General features: G+C 58.5%; 1 protein-coding gene across 1 annotated transcript; it reads right to left on the bottom strand.

The window, feature by feature from the left end:
- Positions 1-1,055: 1,055 nt before the first annotated feature.
- Positions 1,056-16,297, bottom strand: ROBO3 (roundabout guidance receptor 3). Its single transcript, XM_070399341.1, has 28 exons — positions 16,138-16,297; positions 12,882-13,208; positions 12,490-12,647; positions 11,914-12,034; positions 11,680-11,818; positions 11,312-11,439; positions 10,922-11,046; positions 9,587-9,758; positions 9,045-9,250; positions 8,760-8,841; positions 8,292-8,457; positions 7,916-8,082; positions 7,299-7,420; positions 6,915-7,140; positions 6,588-6,709; positions 6,174-6,345; positions 5,904-6,089; positions 4,961-4,984; positions 4,836-4,878; positions 4,498-4,637; positions 4,017-4,211; positions 3,781-3,919; positions 3,406-3,621; positions 2,802-2,953; positions 2,594-2,704; positions 2,227-2,388; positions 1,584-1,771; positions 1,056-1,287 (listed from the first exon to the last, which is right to left on the bottom strand). The coding sequence occupies exons 1-28, from the start codon at positions 16,295-16,297 to the stop codon at positions 1,276-1,278; spliced, it is 4,161 nt and encodes a 1,386-aa protein (XP_070255442.1). The 3' UTR covers positions 1,056-1,275.
- Between the last annotated feature and the right edge of the window lie 6,505 nt (positions 16,298-22,802).

Genomic DNA, 22,802 nt, shown 5'->3' with positions numbered 1-22,802 from the left:
CCCGAGGAGGGAACCGCGCTGCAGATAACCATCCTTCCTCTCCTACTGATTTTCCTCTTCTGGAATCTGCTTTTCTTTTAGCTTCCTGGTAACATTCCTTTAAAAAATATTCCAACCGTGTTTGCTAGCCCTAAGGAGAGAAAGGGGCTGTACCCACTTAGGACAAAGTGGCAGGAGCGGTCAGAGCCTGGGCATGCGGGCAGTGGCAATCCCGAGAGCCCAGGGTGGTTCCCGAGCCGGGGGAGAGCAAGCGGGAAGGAAACAGGCCTCGGCTTACCTGTGAGTGGCACTGGCTGTGCGTGAGGGGGTGATGGGGACCATGGCATCCACGGCCAACATTGTTTAAAACTCTGTGCCAGCCAAACCATCCCATCTGGGCCTAACCTGGCCAGGAGGTGCCTGTTCGCACACACCCTCTGTGAGGAGGGGCTCAGAGGTTTGAAAAGCCGATTCCTCTTTTTTTTTTTTTTTAATCCTCAGCTGAGGATGTTCTTCCATTGATTTTCAGACAGAGTGGGAGGGAGGAAGGGGAGAGAGAGACATTGATTGGTTGCCTCTTATATGCGCCCCGTCTGGGGCCAGCGATCAAGCTGCAACCAAGGTTTGACCAGGAATCAAATTGAGACCCTTGGGTCTGTGGGCTGATGCTCTAACCACTGAGCACCGGGTCAGGGCCTGTTTTCCCTTCTTGACCAGGGTTCCCCCGATGAACTCCTCCTTCCTTTGAGTTTAAAAGTTATTATTATGCGGGCATATTCCCTTGCAAGAGAGAAGCAGCACCCAGAGGAGGCACGAAGGGAGGGCCTGGCTTAGCTCTCCGAAGGCAGGACAAGTTTCTCACGGTTCGTTATTTGGAAAGTCCCTCTGGTTGTCACAGGGGGGACAGTGACTTCAGCTACTTCAGGAGGTGGAACAGGCCAGGTCTCTTAGCCCAGTCCTCACCTAGAGTTTTGACAGAAGTTCAAAAGGAAGGGCCCTAATATACACCCCTTGGTGGTCCCTCCTGCCCCGTATCCCGCGCAAAACCGGAAGATGGCCCAGCACGTCACTCCGACTCTTTATTGTCCTTTTTTACAAACGGGTCTTGGGTAGGTAGGATGGAAACGGAAGAGCTGTCTCCCCGGCTTCTCAGCCGGTCCTCAGGGAGCCCCACCATCACTGCCGGAAGGAAGAGACCCCTCCTGCTCCTCTTTGCACCCCCTCATTGACCAGGGGAGGGGCTCCTGGCCCGGGACAAGCCTTTCCCCCATGGAACTGCTGATTCTCCATCAAGCGTTATCTTGGCTCCTAGAGAGAGACACACAGGCTGGCTCGCAAGGCCTGGCCCACAGCAAACAGACCACGGGAGGCGATCGCCAGGCTGATTTCTCGCCCGCCTCCCCTGACCCACTTCTCTGGGAGCCCAGCCTCCTCTGCCATGTGTCATCTGCCTTCACCCTTTGTCACTGTTCCCCAAAACTCCCCCAGCCCCCTCACTCACTGGGCCGCCTCCTTTCCACACTTCCCCTGCAAGCCCTTCTCTATCTCCCTCTTCCCAGTCATCCCTGTCCTCCACTCTTGGTTTCTCCACCCCTAGCCCCCACCTCTCGGCATTTCCGTCCTGGCCTTTGGCTCTGGCTCTGGCTCCGGCTGCGGCTCCGGCTCCGGCCAGGGCCCCGGGAGCCCCGAGAGCTGCCGGAGCCCCTGGAAGAGTTGCTGGTGGTGGAGCAGGTGCTGGCGGCCTGGCCCCGGGACAGGAAGCTTGGTCGGCTGTAAGGGAGCCAGGCCTCTTCTGCAGCACAAGAGAAAAGAGTAGCTGGGCCTAGGCAGGGGGCAGGACACCACTCCTGGCCCCCTGTGCCACCCCAACCCTCCTCCCAGCTCTGGAAGGAGAGTTGAGGGCAGGCAAAGGGCTCAGGCCATCCTGGGGTTGAGAAGCAGAGCGGCCAGTGGCCAGTACACGGCCTTGACATCACACGCGCTCAGAACCCTGCAGGGAACACCCACCCCTGTTCTTCTCTCACGGAGGCTGGTCCTGAGACTGGGGAACCTCAGGGGATTTTGCTCAGAGGCAGCTGGAGAGACAGGTGCCTCTGATGTGATCAAATGCATGAACCCAATGAAAGTGAGGGGTGAGCTGGGTTGAAACTAGCCCATCATTGGCCCCGTCTGCACTGTACTATCAGCCTCCGGTCCCAAAGCCCGCCTTCTATAGCCGCGCCCTCCAGCCCGCCCTTGCCTCCTTACCATCCGGGAGAGGCCCCCGATGGGCCCCCAGAGGCCCCCCCTGCCCCCCTCTTCTCTCCCCGCTGCGCTCCCGTTCCAAGGAGGACATGCTGCCTGCTGCTCTCAGCCCTGAGGCCCAGCCCGTCTCTTCCTCTGGTGGCGGCAAGGGCGGTGGGGGCAAGTCTGGGGAGAGGCCTGTTTCAGCAGAGGGTCCCACTGCCCTGGTACCAGTCCCTCTCACTCCCTTTCCCTGGCGCCAGGAGGCTGCGAATGAACAGCCCAGGATGTGGGTTTGCCTGCTCCCCACCTCCAGCCTCCAGAGCCCGCCCCTGGTTTCTGCCTGTGTCTGCTACTGATTGTCACCACCCCCAGGCCCATGGCCCCTCACCCCCAGGACTGTGCTCCCGCCGCCCATAGGGCACGGCCTTGGGTTTCTTCCGATGGGCGCGGGGCCCTTGAAGTGGCGGAGTCATCTCCCTCGGCGCCTGCCGGGTTCTCCCTGTAGTGTTAGGAGAAGGGAGGGGAGCAGGTAAGAGAGAAGGTCTAGAAGGGGCTTCGGGGGGTGGTGGGATGAGGTGAGCGTTCTGTAGACTCACCTGGGGCACTGCTGGCGGTGCTAGGGACAGGGCTGGCGCTGAAGTGATAGGCGGCTGTGGGGCCAGCCCCGGGGCCAGCAGGCCTCCCCTCGTGACTGTTCAGAGCGGGCTGGGACACACTGAGCGGGGAACTGGGCTCAAGGGGCAGCCTCCTGCAACGACATAAGGCCTTAGCACTTGTTCTCTCAACAAACACTAAGCGCCTACTGTGTGCCAGGCACTGTGTTAGACACTCGGCCTAATACTCAAATGAACAAGACACAGCCGGCCCCCGCCAGGCTCCCGAGCTAGTGGAACATGAGGAAAGCCAGGTCTTTGAAACGCTCCCGGGAGCTGGCAAACTCCCTCCGAGGAGAAACAGTCTGAAGGGAATGAGAGGCCTTGTTAGCCTCCAGGTTTCTACCCAAATCATATTGCTATCCTCATGCACCCCAGATCCACCCATCCATCCTTCCATCCATCCATCCATCCACCCACCCATCCATCCATCCATCCATCCATCCACCCATCCATCCATCCATCCATCCACCCATCCATCCATCCATCCACTGAACAGATGTGTGCTGAGGGCCTATAACGTGCAAGGTGCCATGCGCCTCCCTACCTGGGCATCTGGTGGAGATGGGGAATGTCAGTGAGGGGCTGCGGAGGGTCGGGAGGTGAGGGGGTGAGAGTGGCTGTGGACTGCTGTCCGTAGGAAGGTGTGGGGGAGGGAGTCTCCCCTCGGGACTCAGGGACCAAGCACCCTCCGCTGGAGCTGGGCTCGGCCAGGTGGCTCCTCTCGGGCACCACCGGGGGGCACCACTCTCCTGGCTCTGAGCTGGAGAAAGAGGCAGGAGGTGAGGGTGACTGAGGAGCTTCCATATCCTTCCTTGGCCGTCCAGTTGCCAGCTCCCTTCCTCTCCAGCTCTCTGCCCTCCCAGCAGGCGGTCGGGGCTGGTCCCACGCGCAGGGCATCTGCAGCCAGAAGCATCCTTACCCGCCCTCGAGCTCCTCCTCAGGCCCCTGGAGGCAGCTCAGTTCACAGGAAGGAGGCGGTGGGGGCAGGGCTTCTGGCCAGTTGAGGGAGGGCATCTGCACAGGTTTCCCCAGAAGCTTCGCTTTGCCGGCCCTGGGCCCTGAGCAGAGCAGGAAAGGGGCAGAGGTGAGACCTGTCAGAAGCAAATGCTGGGCCAGGTCCCGAGGAGTGTGGGGCGAGGGGCCCGGGAGGCCTACCGCTGTCCCCCTGGCTCCATTCCGGGGGCGCATACTGGCTCCAGGTGCTCGGGTCCCCGGAGGAGTTGTGGGGGAAGCCCCCATGGAAGGTCTGCAGCTCCTCCCCGGCTGGGTCAATGGTGCTGTAGACAGGACCCTCGGGGGAGGCAGCCGCACCCCGGGCCGTCTGAGCCAGGTACAGGGAGATCCCAGCTTCTGAGGAGGAGAAAGAGGGGGCCCAGGGAGGAGGCAGGGCGGACACAGAGAAACAGGACAACAGGAGAATGGAGGGCAAAAGGAAACCCCACCGGGTCGCTTCTTCCCCAACGCCAAACCTTACTCCCAAACCAGGGTACAGGTGGGGCCAGAGGGACACCCCACTCACATCCTCCTGAGGACTGACCAACCTCAGGAGCACTGGGGCTCCCTGCAGTGTACCCCGGTAGGTGGAGAGAAGGGTGTCGGGGCCACACGGGCCCCCGAGGGAAGGAGAACTCCTCACCATTGTAATATCTGTCGTCTGGGTCGGGATTGCTGGGGCAGCAGCCCCCCCGGGGTTCCTGGGCAGAGGGGCTTCGAGATGGGTGGGGCCAGGAGTCTGCCAGCCAAGGGTAGGGAGCAGGGCCGAGGCCCCCGGGTGGCCTGGGGGAGAGCATGTGGATGCTGGGGTGGAGAGCCCTGGAAGGCCTGGGAAGTAGAGGAGGCAGGGGCAATGGGGGGTGGGGGGTAGGAAGTGGGGTGGTGGGCACGTCAGCTGAGGAGGCAGTGAGGCCTGGAGAGGAAGGGGTGTGGCCTGTCCCTGGAGGGGACTATCCCTGGGAAGGAAGTTGAGCAAATTACCTGGAACTGGCTCCCGAAAGGCCCTCCGAGTGTGGGAAGGACACTGGGGAAGACGAGGGGAGACTGGATGAGAGAAGAGCCCGGGCTGGGGTGTGAACCGCACGGGGCAGTCAGTGGTGGCTCACCTGCAGGCGTGTAGGCAAAGGAGGCTTCCGGAAAGGATCCCGTGGGAGAGAGGAGAGGGAACATGGAAAAAGGGTCAGAAATAGCCACCCTCTGGTCCACTCCTCCGCCCCGCCCGTCCCAGTTCCGCCGCTCAGGCTGCACCCGGGACCGATTTCATCAGAATCGATAGGAGTGAGAGGGACTCAAGCATTAGTATTTTCCTAAAGCTCCCCAAGTGATTCCCATGTGTAGCCAAGACTGGGAACTGCTGGTCTAGATGCTCTCGGATCTCTCCAGATGCGCAGGAAAGGGGGGGGGGGGGGGAGGGAGGGGGCCTCAGGGGGTAGCAGCGGGGCCTTTCCACCCAAACCCCGCCTCACAATGTATTGCCTGGGTCCTGGCCACACCCCTCCTACCAGGCCCAACCCTCACGAGTATGTCTTCTTAGACTCGCCCCCTTTATTTATTTTTAAAAATATTTTTATTGATTTCAGAGAGGAAGGGAGAGAGAGAGAGATAGAAACATCAATGATCAGCACCCCACACTTAGTTGGAGCCCACACCCCGGGCCTGTGCTCTGACCGGGAATCTAACCGTGACCTCCTGGTTCACAGGTCGATGCTCAACCACTGAGCCACACCAGCCGGGCTGACTGCAGAGCCCGCTCTCTCCTCCCTTGGCGTCTTCAGGGTAAGTCTTACCCCTTCCCAGGCTCAGTGTACCCCGGTCCCGCTCCTCCACCCCCAGTCCCGCCTGCCCTGGGATCCGCGCTGCAGGGGCGGAGCTCCAGCCCCCGCCTCCCACTTTGGAGAGGCTGAGCCTCCCACGCCCTCTCCGGGCGGCCCGCCTCCCTCCGAGGAAGGCGGCTCCAGGTTCGGTCCGCTCCGAGGCACCCCGTTCCGTCTCCCCGCGTCCGAGGGCGCCCTACGCCCCGCAGCCCCGCGGCCCCCCGACGGCTCTCACCTGCGTAATGGCTGAGCTCCTTGCGCTGCCTGCGGCGCCGGCAGAGGGCGCCGCCGAGCCCGATGAGCAGCGCCCCGCAGGCCGCGCCGCCGCCCGCCAGGAAGGCCGGCTCCCGCAGCACCCGCGCCAGCCGCTCTGCCAGCCCTTGGCCCGCCTCGAGCGCGGGCTCCCGTTCCCGGGGGGTCGCTGCGGGGGTCAGAGCCGTGAGCGCAGTCGGGACCTGGTAACTTGCAGCCCCTCCGGCCCCCCGCCCCCCACCTCCAGACTCACGCAGCTGCACGGACACCGGTGCACTGGCCACGCCCACGCCGGCGCTGGTGGCCGCCGCGACCTGGGTCCGGTAGGGGAGACCGGGCAGCAGCCCCTGCAGCACCGCGGAGCGCGCCCAGCCCGCCGCGGACCGGTTGAGGTGGAAGCGGCTCTCGTTCCCCAGGCACCAGATCTGGGGAGGCCGAGACCCGGGTTAAAGAGTCAGGAATGGGATTCTGGAAACTTGACGCTCGGAATGGCACAGGGCGCTCAGCCAGGCATAATTCAGCCTGGAGCGGGCACGGAACCCTCTCTCCTCCCCCAAAGCCTCCTTCCCCCACCCCCAGCCACAAGGCTGGCCCTAGACCCCTTCCAATCCTAGCCCGGGCCCTCCTCCCCCTCCCACCAGCCGTCTCCCTCCCACACACCCTGTACCTGGTATTCCTTGATGACCCCATTCTGCTGGGAGGGGAGCGGGGGTTCCCAGGACACCGTGATACTGTTGTTGCCTTCACCCCCCAAGGCTACTGCCACTGCCTGGGGGGGACCGCTGGGGGCTGGCCAGGGTGGAACGTGGTGAGAAGGACTCAGCCATTGAAAGCTGCCCCTCAGGCCCCAACCTCTTCCCACCCCCACCCCCGCCCCCAGTTCTAACATCTTAGGGAACTAAGGCTTCCCACCCACTTGCCCTGCTCTCCCCTCTGCAAGCCTTCACCTGCCCACTTCCCTCTTGTCCATCCAGCAGCTCCGGCCGCCCCTTACCCTCCTCAGGCGTGCTCCTGGCCACCAAGAGGCTGTCAGCACCCAGCCCCTCCTGGCCTTGGGCTTGCACCTTGATCTGAATGCGGGTCCCCGGGGGGAGTCCTCTCAGCACAGTACTCTGCTGGCTTGGGGACTGTAGGTCCAGCACTGTCCAGCTTCCCCCATCAGGACCTGCTACCCTCCAAGACACCCGGAAACCTTGCACCAGCTGGACTGGGCCATCTACCTGCAGGGGAGAAGAGGGAGCGTACCAGGCCCAGCCCCTCTTCCATTCACCCGTCTTCCCCAGCCACTCCCTTCCCACCCTCCCCCACCCATTCATGCAGGCCCCTATGTCCCCTGTCATTATCCCTGCCCTTCACCTCATCCCTCTGCCACACTCACAGTCCAGGACACCTGCAGGGTCCGGGGCCCAAGGACGATGGGCTCCTGCAGACGCACAGCCACTTCAGCCAGTCCCGGCTGGCCTCCCCGCGGGTCCTCCACTGGCCTGGATGGGTTGCTGTCTGTTGACCAAAGAGCCCGCTCAGCAGGGGCCAGCAGGGGCAGGGAGTCACCACTGACAGTGTGCTGTGTCCTGCCTCTGCCCTGCCCTGCAGACAGTCCTACTTAGTGCTCCAGAGCACACCCCAGGGTCAAGAGAGGCTGGGGGAGGGGGGACAGAGGTGGGCCTTCTAGTCCTGATAATCTACATATGCTGTAAGGGACTCCGGAGTGAGGTGTCACCAAAGTGACTGAATCATTCTCCACCCCGTGTGTCTCCTCCTCCTCCTCCTCTTCCTCCTCCTCCTCTTCCTTCTTGTTCTCCCTCTCCCTCCCCCTCCTCCTCCCTTCTTCCCCTCCTCCTTCTTCTCTTGTTCCCTCAATGAGAGGGAAGCATGACCCTCTGCTTCAGGCCAGCCCTCCCCCCCCCCCAATATAGACCTGGCACCATGGTTTGGGGGGAGGGGTGCTATGCAGTGTCACATGTCATAACCATGAGCCAGGGACTGTGCCCTTACCCTGGGTACGGACAGGCTCAGATACGGGGCTGGGCTCACTGAGGCCCCAGGCTCCCACCGCTCGCACCAGGAACAAGTAGATGGTGTTGGGCTGCAGACCACCGACGGTGTGTGTCTCCAGCTGCACGCCATCTGCCACTGTCCGCCATGTGTTGCCAGCTGCTTGGCTACAACGGGAATGAGGTGGCAGAGTTGTTTGAGCCAGGGACCCCCAACCTGCCTACTCCATCTCATCCATTCTCATTGGCCCCCTACTGCCTCCTCCCCCGGGGGAAAGGGAACTGGCAAACCTCTCCCAAAAATAGCAAAGACCCTAAGGACACAGGGGCCCCCTCCCTTGAACTGTCCAGGTTTGCACTCACAACCTTCTCTGTACCTGAAAGCCTCTATCAAGTAAGAGGTAACTGCGGCCCCAGCCTGCGGGTTGGGCTTCCAGGTCAGGGTCACGCTGTTCTTGGTGATCTCGGTGACCACTGGCTGAGAGGGAGGCCCCGGAGGGGTGCTGGGTTCTGGAGGCGGGCCTGGTAATTCTCCCCAGTCTTCTGCAGTGAGGAGATCATCTTTAAGTAGAAGACTGGGAAAAGAATGTAACCTGCCGCCTCCCCAGAGGGATGGTGGAGCTGAGACAGTGCTGATGGTGGAGAGAGGGACATAGTGCACTAATCTCTACTCACATCCGCCTCCCAAGGGCACCAATTCTGTCCTCCTCCTCCTCCTCCCACTACCAAGGCCATGGCATTGGGAAGATAAAATCAGTCCTGGGATTTGGCGCCGCATATTGGCTGCCTTTGAAGAATGTTTGGAGAAAGGCGCTGGCAAAGAAGGGAACAAAGGAGAAACTCACCCCGCCTCCTAAGCCAGGCACTCCACGTGGCCTCCCCTGTGGAGCTCCTGGCCACACAGCTGTAGACGCCCATGTCCGTCTCCTGTAGGGGAGGGTAGAGGACTGGCAAACTGGGAGTGGAACAAGGTAGGGTGAGAGGGTGGAGCCCAGCATTCAGAAGGATGGGGAGGATGTTGTGCACGCCAGGTGGTCTGAGAGCAGATGGTTAGAATGGAGCTAGAGTCCCAGTGGGTGCTTAACGGCAGTTGGCTGTTCTCAGTGACCTGGGCCCGGGGTGAGACTCACCTGCACGTTGGTGATGTGCAGGGTACCATTGGCCATTAGGTTGAGCTGGAGGCCATCCCCCTGCAGCCACTGCCCGTCCTTCTTCCATTGGACGCTGGGTTGAGGGTCCCCAGTCACTCTGCATGGCAGCCACACAGAGGAGCCAAGTGCCAGTGTCTGATTTGCTGGTCCCTGGAGGATGATGGGAGGCAGCCCATCCATCGAGGCTGAGAGAGGAAGAACTTGGGTACCTCAGAGGAGGATCCCAGGTTCAGGCAGCCAGCTCCTTGTCCTCATTCTCTGCTCGTTCCCAGAGCCCCCTCTCCCCGCGTCCCCCCCACCCTCCCAGGATTGAAGGGGCTTCCATAACCAACTATAGTCTCTGCCCGGAACCAGGAATCTACTATTAGTGGCTTCTTTCAAAACTTTGAGGGCATGACTCAGGAACATGCCCCCACTCCCCCTGCAGACATATTGTAGAGAATCCAAGAAAAAAACATCTCTTTTAAGCCATTATTTCCTTCCAGGCCTTGGGGTCCCATCTTATCTCCATAGGCACATACCTCCTTTTACCTTCAACAGGGCCTTGGCCAGGATGCTGCCAGCCACACTGACCGCCTGGCACACATAGTAGCCAGCATCCCCACTCTGCACGTCAGTGATGTTGAGCTGGCCTCTCGGGGAGACTGAGAAGCGCCCTGCGGGCTGAAGGGACTGACTGGGGAAAAGCAGCACCTGGGGACAGAGCAAGGAACCACGGTAGGGACTGAGCAGGCAGCTCCCCGTTCCCGTCGACACCAGAACTCAGAGCGTTCCCAAGGTTCTGATTCATGCTCTGTGCCCAGCCAGTTATGTGACCTTGGGCGAACTAGTTCAACCTATTCACACAAAAATGAGCTATGTGATTAGATGCTTTGGGGATGTACTCCCCAGCTCTGTGCAAGTTATTTGAACTTCCTGAGCCCAAATTTCCCCAAATAGGACTCTTAGAGGATAGTTATGAAGATTAAATGAAGTAATCATATGACACCCTTAATACATTGCATGATAAATGTTACATACTCTCCCCTTCTTTCTGGCTCTAACATTTTACATTGGATACATACACGGAAGGTAGTAGAGTAGGTGTGGGTCTCAGGACATATATGTAGCACCATGCTGAGCCCCTGACTCAAACCTACCCCCACCGTCTACCGCCACCAGCACTTTTATTCATTTCAGAATCTAATGGAAACACAGCAGACTCAGATGCTAGAGCAGATGTTGGGGGGAATTGTGGCCGTGGATTTGAAATGAGGTCATAGTGGCCTGGTTTCCCAGCGGGTGGAGTTCATCAGGCTTATTTTGTTATACTGATCTTGTTTTCCAGTAGCAAAATTCCCGCCTTTCCCTTACAGGAAGTTACTTATGTTGCAACCTCAGTTAATGTTCATTCCAGTTGTATGTTCTGGGATCTGTTTGCTACTATTGCGCGCCCCCTGGTGGAGGCCTCTTCTAACTAGAAAAGCAAATCATATTCTACCCTCTGCAGCTTTGATCCAAAGCTATTTGCTTTCTAGGGCAATGTATGAAGCCGAGGCCCGACGGCCTGGGGAAGGAAGGATCTAATTGAATTTGTTGCATCCTCAGGACATCCTTGACCCAAAGAGAAATATTCCAAGGAATTACTACACAGGACTGTTCCCTGCCACCTAAATATATTACCATTTATTTCAAAAGTGTTAGCTATGTGTCAGGCCTTTCATATTAATTATCTTATTTAATCACAAACAACCTGCAAGGGGTCCTGGGAGGACCAAAGGTAAAGCGGAACCCTGAGAGCAGTTTGCAGAATGTAGAAGGAGGGGTGTGAGGCCCCGAGGGAAAGCTGGTGGGGAGCCCCTGGCGTGGGCACCTACTTGACTTCCCTCCTTCTGCCAGAAGATGGCAGGTGGGGGGTTTCCTTTGGTCTCGCACTGAAACGTCACGCTCTCTCCAGCAGCTGCCATCTGGTCCTGGGGCTGGGTCACCAGCTGGGGTGGGACTGGCAAGGGGGTGGGGGGAGATAAAGGAACAGGGAGTCAGGGGTACTTAGAAGGGAGACTGAGGGAACAGGAGAGAGACGGCCAGGCTTGGCTGAGGTAGGAGCAGATTCTCATCCATCTCTTGCTCAAGTCTGTTTCGCTGTCTCCTTCTCTCTTGTCCAAGTCTCAGGTGACCCCACATCTCCTGCCTGTCCTTTCCTATGCGGCCCACCCCCCATTTCCCTCACCTCACCCCTGCTGCGGGCAGAACCCAGGGGGGCTCACCGTGAACGCTGAGGGAGCCAGCCGCTTCCACTCGGCCCACGCTGTTCTCCGCCACACAGGTGTACGTCCCCTCGTCTTCAGGCCTCACGCGCCCAATCCAAAGGCTGTGGTCACTCCGGATCTCATACCTGCTCCACTCCCCACCCCCAGGCTGGGTTGGCCATAGCTACAGACCACTTCTGTCTCCCCCAGGACAGACACCAGGGACAAGGCAGGCCTCAACAGGGACAGGAGCTCGATGAATGGAGCCGGGGACTGGCTAGGGCAGGGCCACAGGCTCTGGGGAACAGACTTCTCTGTGTGAGAGGGTCTCTGCCTCCCAGTTTTCCAGGGCGGGGTACACACTCGAGCGGGTTGGCTCTCCTCACCTGCCAGTGGGCAGTTCTCCATCCTCCTTTCTCCAGTGTAGCCGAGGGGGGGGATCCCCTTGCACCTCACAGGGGAAATGTGCAGGGGCGTCCGCCAGGACCACCTGATTCACCGGTCTCCGCAGGAACGAGGGGCGCTCTGTGGCGTGGGAGTGAGGGGACAGCCAGGGGTCTGCACGGCTGCGTGCTTCCCCGGCTCCATGCTCCCATAACTCCAAACCTCCACGTGCCTACCCTGTACCACCAGCTCGGCCGGCCCGCTCTCCCGTTCTCCTGCCATGTTGGAGGCCACACACACGTACATCCCTGCGTCACTCTTGTGTGCATGTGACATCATCAGCTTCCCTCCACGGATCTGCGGGGTAATCACAGGAACTCTGGTCCTTTACAGCCATCAGAGCATATTTGTTTGATTTTCACAACAAACCCAGGAAGAAAACCAGTGACGTCGATCCATTTAGATAAGAAATTGTCGCTTTGTCCAAGGTGGGGCTCAGGTCTGTGGCTTCTCCCAAGGGTCCCTGGGGCACCAGGCTCCACCTCCGCTATCTTATACCAAGTCCATCCTACCCAGCCTCATTTATCCCTCACTCAACACCTGGCTCTCCGCCTCTAGCCAACGGATGCCCTGATCTCAGATCTCCTGCCTTATCGCCGCCCGAGCGAGCATTATTCCCTGCCTTCCAAGACCCTGGGATTTCAGGCCTTACTCCTCGGAGGCCGGCGCCAGACCGTCAGTGCATGGCCCCGCCCCCTTGTGACTGCTGACTCCGCCCCCCTGTTGCACCCCCTGCCTGGCCCAGCCCTCACCGTGATCCTTCCCTCCTCCTCCTTGACTGGGGTACTGCCCTTCCTCCAGGTCACCGATGGCTCCGGGTGGCCGCGGGGGGGCACGCATTCCATCACAGCTGGCTCCCCCACTGCCACCACCACGTTCCCAGGAGACTGCCGGAAATCGTCGCGAAGGACTAGAGAGAGAGAGAGAGGGAGAGAGAGAGACTGACTATGAGTACATATATGACTATGACCGTCTGCCCCGCCGCAGGTGAGAAAATACCAGGCCCAGGCGTGGGCATGAGAGACCAAAGGCGCAGTCCCAACGGAAGATGAATCGCCCGAGATGGGAGCTGGTTCTAGTCGGGGTGGCCCGCGCCCTCCCGCACCCCAGACCCCAGAGCCGCTGGCTGACTCCCCGACTTCACCCGCCACTTCCAGCGAGGCGTTCCTGCTGGCGGCCGCCCCCAGGTAATTGCGCGCCACGCACGTGTAGACGCCCTCGTCGGGGCGCGCGCGGCGCCCGTGCACGATTCGCGGGAAGAAGAGGGCGCCGCTGGGCAGCAGCAGGCGGTGGGCGCGCGGGTCCTCGCGCGCGGTGGCCACGCGCGCCCCGTTCTTGTACCACTCGATGTGGGGCCGCGGCCGGCCCTCCGCGCGGCAGGGCAGCGTGGCCGGTTCGCCGCGGGACACCAGCAGATCCGGCGGCTGCTCCACGATGCGCGGCATCGCGTCCTCGGGCCCGACCCTTGACCCTGGAGGATGGGAGGGGCGCAGAGCGCTCAGACCGGCAAGTTGGGGAAAGATGGAAGCTCCAGAGAGAAAGGGGACCCCGCCTCTCTCCGTAGCGGGGGGGACGGGGGGGACCTCCTTCTGGGAAGACGCCCGAGGCTCTTAAACTCGAAACGGGCAGATCAGCCAAGGGGTCAGGACACCGTGCTCCTCCCCTCGGCCTGGGGTCCCCCGGGACGAGGAAGGCTTGAGTGATGGGCGCGGCCTGGGAGCCCAGGACCTGGCACACAGCCCGTCTGTTGACGCCCCAGACAATCATGTTTCGGGGTCCCGTGAAGCCACCGGAATTGACCCAAGCGGTAGTGGGAATGTGAGTGACGCTCTTTTCTGAGCGGGCACAGGTTTCGGCAGATGGTTCTCAGGGTGATGAAAGGCCACACACCATTGAGAAAGGCATTGCTCTCCTTCCCTGGTTCCCTCTGATCCGTCCACTGCGTGTTCTGCTCCTGCCCCTCCCCGGGCCTGCTGACTTCTGCTCGCTTCGCCTCTGCAGTGGTTTGGGATCCAGGAGCCCGGAGCGCGTCGGGCTCAGATACCCCAGCTCGATCCAAAGTGGCTTCGTGACCCCTGGCGGCCAGCAGGCGCCGCTGCCGCCTCACGGCATCTGTGTCCTTCACTAACCAGGACCTATGGACCCGGCTTCTGTTCTCCACCTCCCCGCCCCTATCCGCTTCTCCACGCTGTTCCACAATCCGCGGAACCGCTACTTCCAGCCTCGGTGTGAGCTTGGCTTTCACTTCCCGCCCTCCTCTTAGAAGTTCCGATGGAGAGGACGCGGGATGGGTTGCCCCTGGTGAGCGTGTATTTAAGGGGTCGGGGACAAGAAGATCGGTTTCCCTCCCACTTGGAGAAGGGAATCATTTTCTCCATTTCCCTTCTAGATGGAAACTTCCGATTCTCACCCCATTCCCTGCCATCCCATCCCAGGCCCAGTTTAGGCAAACCCCAGCCCCAGTTCAGGTGAGCAGCACTGGAATGACAAAGAGCTCAGGGATTGGCTGGAACAAACTAGGGCGGGAGTCTCAGGCCTCCACACTAACTCCTGAGAGAACTTGGGCAATTATTGAACTTCGCTGCATCTCAGCTTCTTTATAGTAATAAAGAACAGTAACCCCCTAACCGGTTTGGCTCAGTGGGTAGAGCGTCGGCCTGCGGACTCAAGGGTCCGAGGTTCGATTCCGGCCAAGGGCATGTACCTTGGTTGCGGGCACATCCCCAGGAGGGAGTGTGCAGGAGGCAGCTGATCGATGTTTCTAACTCTCTATCCCTCTCCCTTCCTCTCTGTAAAAAAATCAATAATATATATATTAAGGAAAATGATTCCCTTCTCCAAGTGGGAGGGAAACCGATCTTCTTGTCCCCGACCCCTTAAATATATATATTAATATATATATTAATATATATATTAAAAGAACAGTAATAGGGTTGTCATAAGACCATAATGTACTCCCCCAAAAGCACTCAATAAATACGGCTGGTCTAAGATTATTTCAGGGTTCTTCTTCCTCACCCACCTGACCTTATCGTGGCTACTATAGTCTTTACCTAAATCGGATTCTCCCCGGCCCCAGCATCCCCTTTGCCCTTCACATAACCATCGGACGTCATGGGAATAGGCAGGTCTGTTATAGCCACGCTTCGTGCTGTTTTTGTGCCCACTGGGGTACCGTCTATCTTCTCTGAATTTGCTTCCTCCACTGCGAACATGACCATCAATTCCTCCCCTACAAACCTCGCTGGGACAGTGTGGAGTGAACACCCTCAGTGAGGTGAGAGCGTTGAGGTGTCTGTGGGAAGGGCTCTGTGCTTAACCTCCTGGGGATCCGGGAGGCCAGCAGGTTGGAGAATTCCAGTTCATTCCCCATCTCCCTCCCCGCTCCCTCCGTGCAGGGCTCACCTTGCTGGTCCGCCCTTTCCCCCTAATTCCTGTAGACACATCTGCAGGCTCCCTTTCCCTGGAATTTCCTCCCTGTCATTTGGGGTCTCAGGAGAGGCTTCCACAGAAGCTAATGAATAGCTAAGGGTCATGCTAATGGGGCTCTGGGGCTTCTCCCCAGCACCTGAGTACACGCACGCACACACACGCACACACCACTGCCCAGGTCTCCTTTCTCGCCGCCTTGGGGTCTCCAGCGCAGCGCTCGCCCCAGATTCCAGTTGGCGGAGGCCAGCGGACCCCGGCTGGGGAAGAACCAGAGGGAACCCCGGCCCAAGTTCCAGGGAACGCGGGAGTTCCCGACGCGGCCGGCAGGGGGCGAGCTCGGCCCTCTCCCGGCTCCCGGGGCGCGGAGGAGCGCGCGGTCTCAGCCGAGATTTATTAATCAGCGTCATTAGCGCGGACGACCTCGCCCCCAGCGCAGCCTGCCCGCCCAGCTCTGCCCGGTGGACCGGCTGCGAGCCCGCCTCTGAGGGGCGAACTCCTAAATTCCCTGAATCAGTCGCTGCCTCTGTCGAGCTCTGTAGCAAACACACCCACCATTTCGGCTTCCTCGCCCTGGTCCTAAGTTTAGAGTTCTTGGCAAACTTGGGTTCCCGGTGGGAACCTGCTACCTGGGCGGGTCACTAAGTGGCCTGGCGACCACGCCCCTCCGCTGTCCTCCCCGCAGGGGGTCCCGGCCTCTCCTAGCTCCAACTTGCCCGCGCCACCCCTGTTTCTCCTCGCCTGGGGAGGTGGGGAGTAATGGACTCAGCAACCATCTCCCCCCAAACCCTCGACCCCCGCCGGGACACCCACTCAGGTGCTCAAAGCCCCATATCATCCCTTGATCCCACCCGGGGAGGCGCCCCTGGGTCTCCACGAGGGGCAGGCGCTCTAGGTCTCCTCCTCCTCCATGCCGCCCTCCCACCTTACCCCCCCTCGGGATCCCACGTCCCCGCGGGGCAGGGGCTTACCGTTGAGAGCAGGCTCGCCCGGGGCCAGCAGGCTGTGGTTGAGCGCCGCCCCCGAGGCGTTGAAGCCGAAGAGCAGTTCGCTGGAGTTGGACGCGTCCCCGGCCAGGGAGTCCGCGAACAGGTTCATCTGCAGCAGCGCGTTGAGCAGGTAGCGCAGCATGGCGCCACCCGACCGGGACCCGGGCGGGGGGCTCGGGACCCAGCCCCTGGGTCCGCGACCCGCGGGCCGGGAGCCGCCAGCCCCTCGGCCGCCTCTGCGCTCCGCCCCAGCCACGGTGCCGCTGTCCCGCCGGCCGGCGCCCGGGTGCCGCGCGTGCCTCCGCGCGCCCGCCTTCCCTGTCCTTCTCTCCACCCCTCGGCGCCGCGGCCCCCTGGGGGCTGAGCGGCGGAAAGCAGGTGCCACCCGACCACCGCGTAATTAAGGGATTAATCCCACACCCTGCCTCCTCCCGCCCCCGCCCCTATGGCCACGCGCAGGGCCAGAGACTGGTGTCGCTCAGCTAGAGTTGGAGTCCCCGCCCCGAGCCCCGAGCCCCGAGCCCCGAGCCGGGATCTGGACGTCGCGGGAGAGTTTCCTGCTCTCTTAAAGCCCCCCGAGTCGAGAACGGAGGCTCTGTCGGACTCTGTCCTGCCTGACTTTAAAACAGAAACCCTCCCTCCCTTTTCCGGGCCCTTAGGGAAACTGAGGCACAAAGCCCAAGATCGCTCCTCTAGTTCTCACAACCCCGGCTCCATTTCCTCGAAGGCCCCGGGAGACTGGGGAGGTTTGAGGAAGGAGTTGGGGGTGGGTGGGTGGTGGTGGAGAACAATCCCACGCGTGTCCACCCCTTTGCCAGCAGTCACCCGGTTTGCAACGGAGAGCCAGGGGGGGAGGTGGGGCGTCCTGACCCTAATCTAGCAGTTCCTATAGGAGACTCAGGGCCGGGATAAAAGTGCGGGCAGAGAGCCCCGGGACGCCAGGCAGCTCGCCTCGATTTGCATACTTTTGCATATTGCTCTGCTAGGACACGTTTTATGACATGGTTTGAGGAGACCGATGGGGAGCCAGGGAGCGCGGGACAAAGACAAAGAATATTTCTCTGGTGAAGGCCAGTGCGAGAGAAGAGATGGGCTTGATGCAAAAGTTCTGGAAATCTGTTAAAACCTGATAACTTTGTCTTCCAGGGTTGGGGAGGGGGGCATGACCCCTCCCTCCATCCCAGCCTGCTTCTGACTTTTCTGGAGTTCTTTTTACCTGCATCTCCCTGTCCCACATCCCCACCCCATTCTCTCTCTCTCTCTCTCTCTCTCTCTCTCTCCCTCTCTCTCTCTCTCCCTTCCTCACTCCCTCCCTCTCTCCCAGGCTGGGACAAGCGGGGTGTCAGGGGAAGAGAGAGGCCAACCTTCTTATCTGGGGTCAGGCCCTGCTGATGGGTGTCAGGTTGTGGCTAACCCCCAGGTGTGTGATGAGATCACCGTCGTTGGGTGACGGCTTCTGACCAGGGAGGAGGCAGGTGAACAGGTTAGAGCCAGAGAAGTGGACGCTGCCCAGTCATAGATGCCAGATAAGCCGAGTCAAGGGCTGGGGTATCTCAGGCAGACAGCCTTCAAGGGAACCCCATCCTTTCTCAAGGGGTGGGGGACTTGTCCTCTCCCCATCCACACGCCAGCCCTGGGGCCTCAGAATAATTGGTGTTTGGGTGTCTTCACTTGCCTCAGCTCCGCCGGAGACTTTGCAGGGCCAAACACAAGGTGCTGGGGGGTTGGAGGGAGGCAGGCCCCCCACCCCCCAGTAGTTCTTTGAGCCCCTCTCTGCGGGGCTAGACTAGGAGTCTGGCGCCCCCAGAGGACTTCAGTCCCAGCCCACCTTGAGGCTGAGAGTTGAGGGAGGTGGCAAAGGGGCTGATGACATTTCTCTTCTTTGGAAAGGACCAGCGTACTAAGAGATGGCACTTGGCGCGTGTCCCTGCTCCAGGGCCAGGGTGCATTCAGTGAGAGAGATGGTAAGGGATAGATGTGGGATGACGAACCCAGAAGCGGGATCCAATCCTGTATTTGCCAGTTAGAAGGCAAATAGACCTCAGGTGCTCTGCTCCTAAGGGTCCCCATCTCGGGGCTGGGACCTCTGCTCCTCCTCCCGCTGACCTAGGTCACCTGGGTTCCATCACACCAGAGGCCGAGCCAGGACAGAAATCTGGGTCCTGCAGGGCAGGGCGGGCTGTCCAGACAGGAAACGGAGCCCTGCCATGTGGCTCCTGCCCCATCCTAATCCCCTGATTTGCTCGCCATCAGCCTCTCAGCAAACACAAGGCCTGCCAGCGTCTAGGGGCTTGTCACCCTGTTAGCGGATTTGTTCGCAGAGGCGTCGCAGTTAATTGGCCTTTTATGTGGGGATCAGGGAGTATTTGCTCAGGGTTCCCTGAGTGGAGGCTGCCAGTCAGCCCCTGGGCAAGGCTGCTTCCCGATCTCCATCTTCTGGGTTTGGAGGCTGGACAAATGCTGGGGTCCCTCTCCTTCCTTCCTTCCTTCCTTCCTTCCTTCCTTCCTTCCTTCCTTCCTTCCTTCCAGGACTCTTCCGGCCCACATCTCCTATACCTCTTCTGCACCTTCTCCACACTTTTTCCTCTTCCCACTCTTAGGCTTGTTTCTCTCTGGTCTTTTTCTCTTTGTACTTCTCTGTATCTCTGGAATGCTCTCCCTTTAAACCAACTCAGACCTAATGCCAAAAGAGGGTGGAGCACTCAACTGGGGTGTACTGGAGAATAAACCCCCCCCCCATAGCCTCAGTTCCTCCCCCCCAATCTATGTCCCTAAACCTCTGGCCCAGTAGGGGGCTGGGCAGAGTGGGTGGAGTCAGCCCCACAGGGGTCACACACCCCAGCTCTGCTTCAGTCCTTTATGCCCTCCTGGCCCTGCACCTTTTCACCGCCAAGCTTCTCTCTGGTTTGTGACCATAGGCCGTTCTGGAAGGAGTTTCCATCCCTATCTCCTCACTCCCTGCCCACTCCCCCCAAATTACCCACCCAACTCTGCTTTGCCTCTGGCTTAGAGAGGGTAGGCAGCTCACTGCATCTGCTGCCTTTCTTACCCTGCAGACTACAGGCACTTGGATAGCACCCAGAACCAGGGCCCTCCAGCTGCACGCACTGTGACTGCAGGGCCCTTACTCGGGCTGGGGTTCCATCCAATTGATTTGTAAGTTCCCTCGGGCTGAAGAAAGAATCAAAGTTGAGTTCAGGAGTCCCCTCCCCTCCCCTGCCTTCTGCTGCCCAGGAAACTGCTTCCTTTCAAGAGTTTTATCCATAACAGTCTGCACTTTAGAAAGGGGAGAAAGGAGAAAAGGAGGGTGTGAAGGGAATTGGCAGAAAAAGGAGAGAGTAGCAAGAGGCAGGGTGGCTGGGGAGAGTTGAGTGTGTGGAGGTAGAGGGTAAGTTCATTCTGATAGAGTTATGGCATCTGGGAAGAAGTGTCTGTGTGTGTGTGTGCATGTGTGTGTACCTCTGTGTGTGTGTGTGTGTGTGTGTGCCTTTGTGTGTGTCTCTGTGTCTGTGTCTGTGTCTGTGCTGAGGGAGAGGACAGTTACCCACCAGGCCAACTTTCTTGTCCCAGTGCCAGCACCCTGGCCAGGGAATGTAGCTGGGAATTTTCAGTGCCCAGGCTGGAGGCTGTATGGGAGGCTTCTTGGTGGTCCCAAGCCCGCATGCCAGCTGGTAGTGGCTGAAGCTGCTGGCATGTAATTTCCCCAGAGGGCAGTCTGAAGACAATCCTGCCCCCATCTCGTACTGATTACTGCCACTGTCTCTCCACACACACACACACACACACACACACACACACACACACACACCGCCTAGTCCATTTACATCCCCCTAGACTAGAGCCTGCAGCTTCCCATCACTCTCCCTGCCTGGACCCCTGCCCAGGGCACTGATACACACTAAGCATATGTGTGTGTTTTGGGGGGGGGGGGGGGGCGGGGAGACAAGAAACTAACATCTGTCCCCCACCCTCACTGGGCCATGCCTGTGAATGGCCAGCAGGGTAGCTGGTTTCAGAGTTCTGATGCCAGGGGGCAGTGACCAGCCAGCAAGGGCCAGAGGGCCACACAGGAGAGGGAGTCAGAAAGCAAACAGCATCTGCAGGAAAGCAGACAGCAGGAGCCGGCCCCTGGCCGGAGCCGGGGTCTGTTGGCTCAACCCCTGTAGCTGCTGAAATAAGCAGCCAGCCCCCCTGCCTAAGAGTACCCCTTGCCCCATGTGGGTTCCGTGGGGGAGCCTCTGGGAGATACTTTGCAACTCACTCCAGCAAGTCTGGAAATCTGGAGGCAACTGGGCGGAAGTGTGCACATCCTCGTGCAAACAGAACAGCGGCTGGGGAACAAGAGCGTGCTGGTTCCTTATATAAAACTTGGTACAGAGCAAGCCCTCCATGAAGACTGGTTTAGTGAAAACTTCTATGCCAGTGATGGGGAACCTTTTGAGCTCGGCGTGTCAGCATTTTGAAAAACCCTAACTTAACTCTGGTGCCGTGTCACATATAGAAATTTTTTGATCTTTGCAACCATAGTAAAACAAAGACTTATATTTTTGATATTTATTTTATATATTTAAATGCCATTTAACAAAGAAAAATCAACCAGAAAAATGAGTTCACGTGTCACCTCTGACACGCATATCATAGGTTCGCCATCACTGTTCTATGCACTTGTTAGTCCTTACAACGGGCCCCTCCGAGCCCACTGCCTTCTCTGCCTCTCTCCACCTCCCTGTGAGCACACCCCTCCAGTCAGTTTCTGGGAGGTGTTCCATCAGCTCTGTGCCCCCTGCCACCTCCCTTGCCACTGCCTTAGTCCAGGTTCTCACCGTCTTTCACTCTGACTATTGCAGACTAACTCTCTGCATCCAGTCTCCCCCGAGGATCCACCCTCTGTGCTGCTGCTTTGGGGAGTTGTCCTGTGATTTGTTCAACCCTGTTTAGGAAGCACCTGCTAAGTGCTAGACACTCAGCTACATGCTTGTCTCTAATGTTCAGAACTGATCATGTCACTGGCCCACTTAAAATATACTGGCACCTCAATTCCTGCAGGGTAGACCCCACACATGTGACAACAAGAATCACCATAGTCTGCATGCTGTCTGCCCTCCCAGGATCTCCTTTCCCCCTCCCCTCTCCCCTCTGGCCATCTATGTCCCACCATCAAGCTACTTTCTATCATTCATGTTGGGTGCTCTTTCTACTTTTATGCCTTTGCTCTTGCCCTTCCCTCTTCCTGAAATCCTTCTCCCCTCCATTCTCCACCTGCTGGCTCCTTCCATTCTGGCAATCCCACTCCAGTCATCCGGTTAGTGAGTCCTCCCCGACTCTCCCAGACTGTGGGGTCCTCCCAAACCACTTGGTTTATTCCCCTGCTGCATAACTTAGGATGTTTTAAATTTTTTTGCTTACATGTCTATCTTCCCCATAAGCTGCAACTTCCCCGAAGAGAGCAGGAACTACATCTCATTCCCCATCTGAGGACAACCCTGCCCCTGATCTCATACTGATTACTGCCTGTGGGGGAGCTGGTGGGGGAGCCACTTTGCAACTCACTCCAGCAAATATATTTTTTTTTAATATTTCTATTGATTTCAGAGAGGAAGGGAGAGGGAGAGAGTGATAGAGAATCATTGATCGGTTGCCTCCTGCATGCCCCCTACTGGAGATTGAGCCCCCACAACCAGGGCATGTGCCCTGACGGGAAATTGAACCATGACCTCCTGGTTCCTATGTTGATGTTCAACCCCTGAGCCACGCTGGCCAGGCTCTTATTTATCTTTGTACCCCTGGTGCCTGACATAATGTGTAGCATGTAGTCGGTACTCAGTTAATATTAATGAAGATATGAGTTATAGTAGATAACATCTCCTGTGAACTTACTATTGCCAGGGCTATTCTAACTGGGATACTCATTTAATTCTCCTAAAAACTCTATGAATAGCTACTGTGGTTACCTTCATTTTACACATGGGGAGATGGGTACAGAGTGGTTAAGTAACTTGCCCCAAATCACGTGGCTAGTAAATAGAGGATCCAAGATTTAAACACAGGCTGACCCTACACCTGTAGGCTTTGTATACCACATATCACTCAGGCTGACCCTACACCTGTAGGCCTTGTATACCACATATCACTCAGGCTGACCCTACACCTGTAGGCCTTGTATACCACATATCACTCAGGCTGACCCTACACCTGTAGGCTTTGTATACCCCATATCACTCAGGCTGACCCTACACCTGTAGGCCTTGTATACCACATATCACTCAGGCTGACCCTACACCTGTAGGCCTTGTATACCTCATATCGGTGAAAGACCTGCATCTGGGGGTAGCAGAAGGAAGCCTCCCCCTGCTCCTCTCCTCTCCAACATGTTACTCACATATATATAATTCTAGTAACAGAATGACTTCTAGAGTCCTCTGCTGAGTATAATCCACTAAGACCACCAGATCTTTTTCTATCATTCTGTTTTTAGTTCCTAAATCCCTTAGTCCCTGCTACCCACCAATAATTAAACCTGCTGCTCTTTGCATTTGCTCATTTCTGTAAATGCTGGCACTTTTGCAGTTAGTCAGAAGTGGACTCTATTCTTTATCACTCTTCGTCTCAATTTGTCTGTCTTCATGCCCCCCTTCCTCCCCCCCTCT

Source organism: Myotis yumanensis, unplaced genomic scaffold, assembly GCF_028538775.1.
Source record: "Myotis yumanensis isolate MYYU_CA2020_CCGP unplaced genomic scaffold, mMyoYum1.0.hap1 SCAF_19, whole genome shotgun sequence".
NCBI classification, from domain to species: Eukaryota; Metazoa; Chordata; class Mammalia; order Chiroptera; family Vespertilionidae; genus Myotis; species Myotis yumanensis.
The sequence above is the reverse complement of the archived record's forward strand: the minus strand, read 5'-3'. Positions and strand labels throughout refer to the sequence as shown.

What these genes read in the sequence shown, in the direction of transcription:
- ROBO3 (XM_070399341.1), bottom strand. Translation starts at nt 16,297, where the DNA reads ATGCTGCGCTACCTGCTCAACGCGCTGCTGCAGATGAACCTGTTCGCG. An exon ending in ACCGGTGTCCGTGCAGCTGC is followed by an intron (nt 6,090 to 6,173) that starts GTGAGTCTGGAG and finishes TGACCCCCGCAG; the next exon opens with CGACCCCCCGGGAACGGGAG. An exon ending in GGAGCTCAGCCATTACGCAG is followed by an intron (nt 4,985 to 5,903) that starts GTGAGAGCCGTC and finishes CCTTTCCGGAAG; the next exon opens with CCTCCTTTGCCTACACGCCT.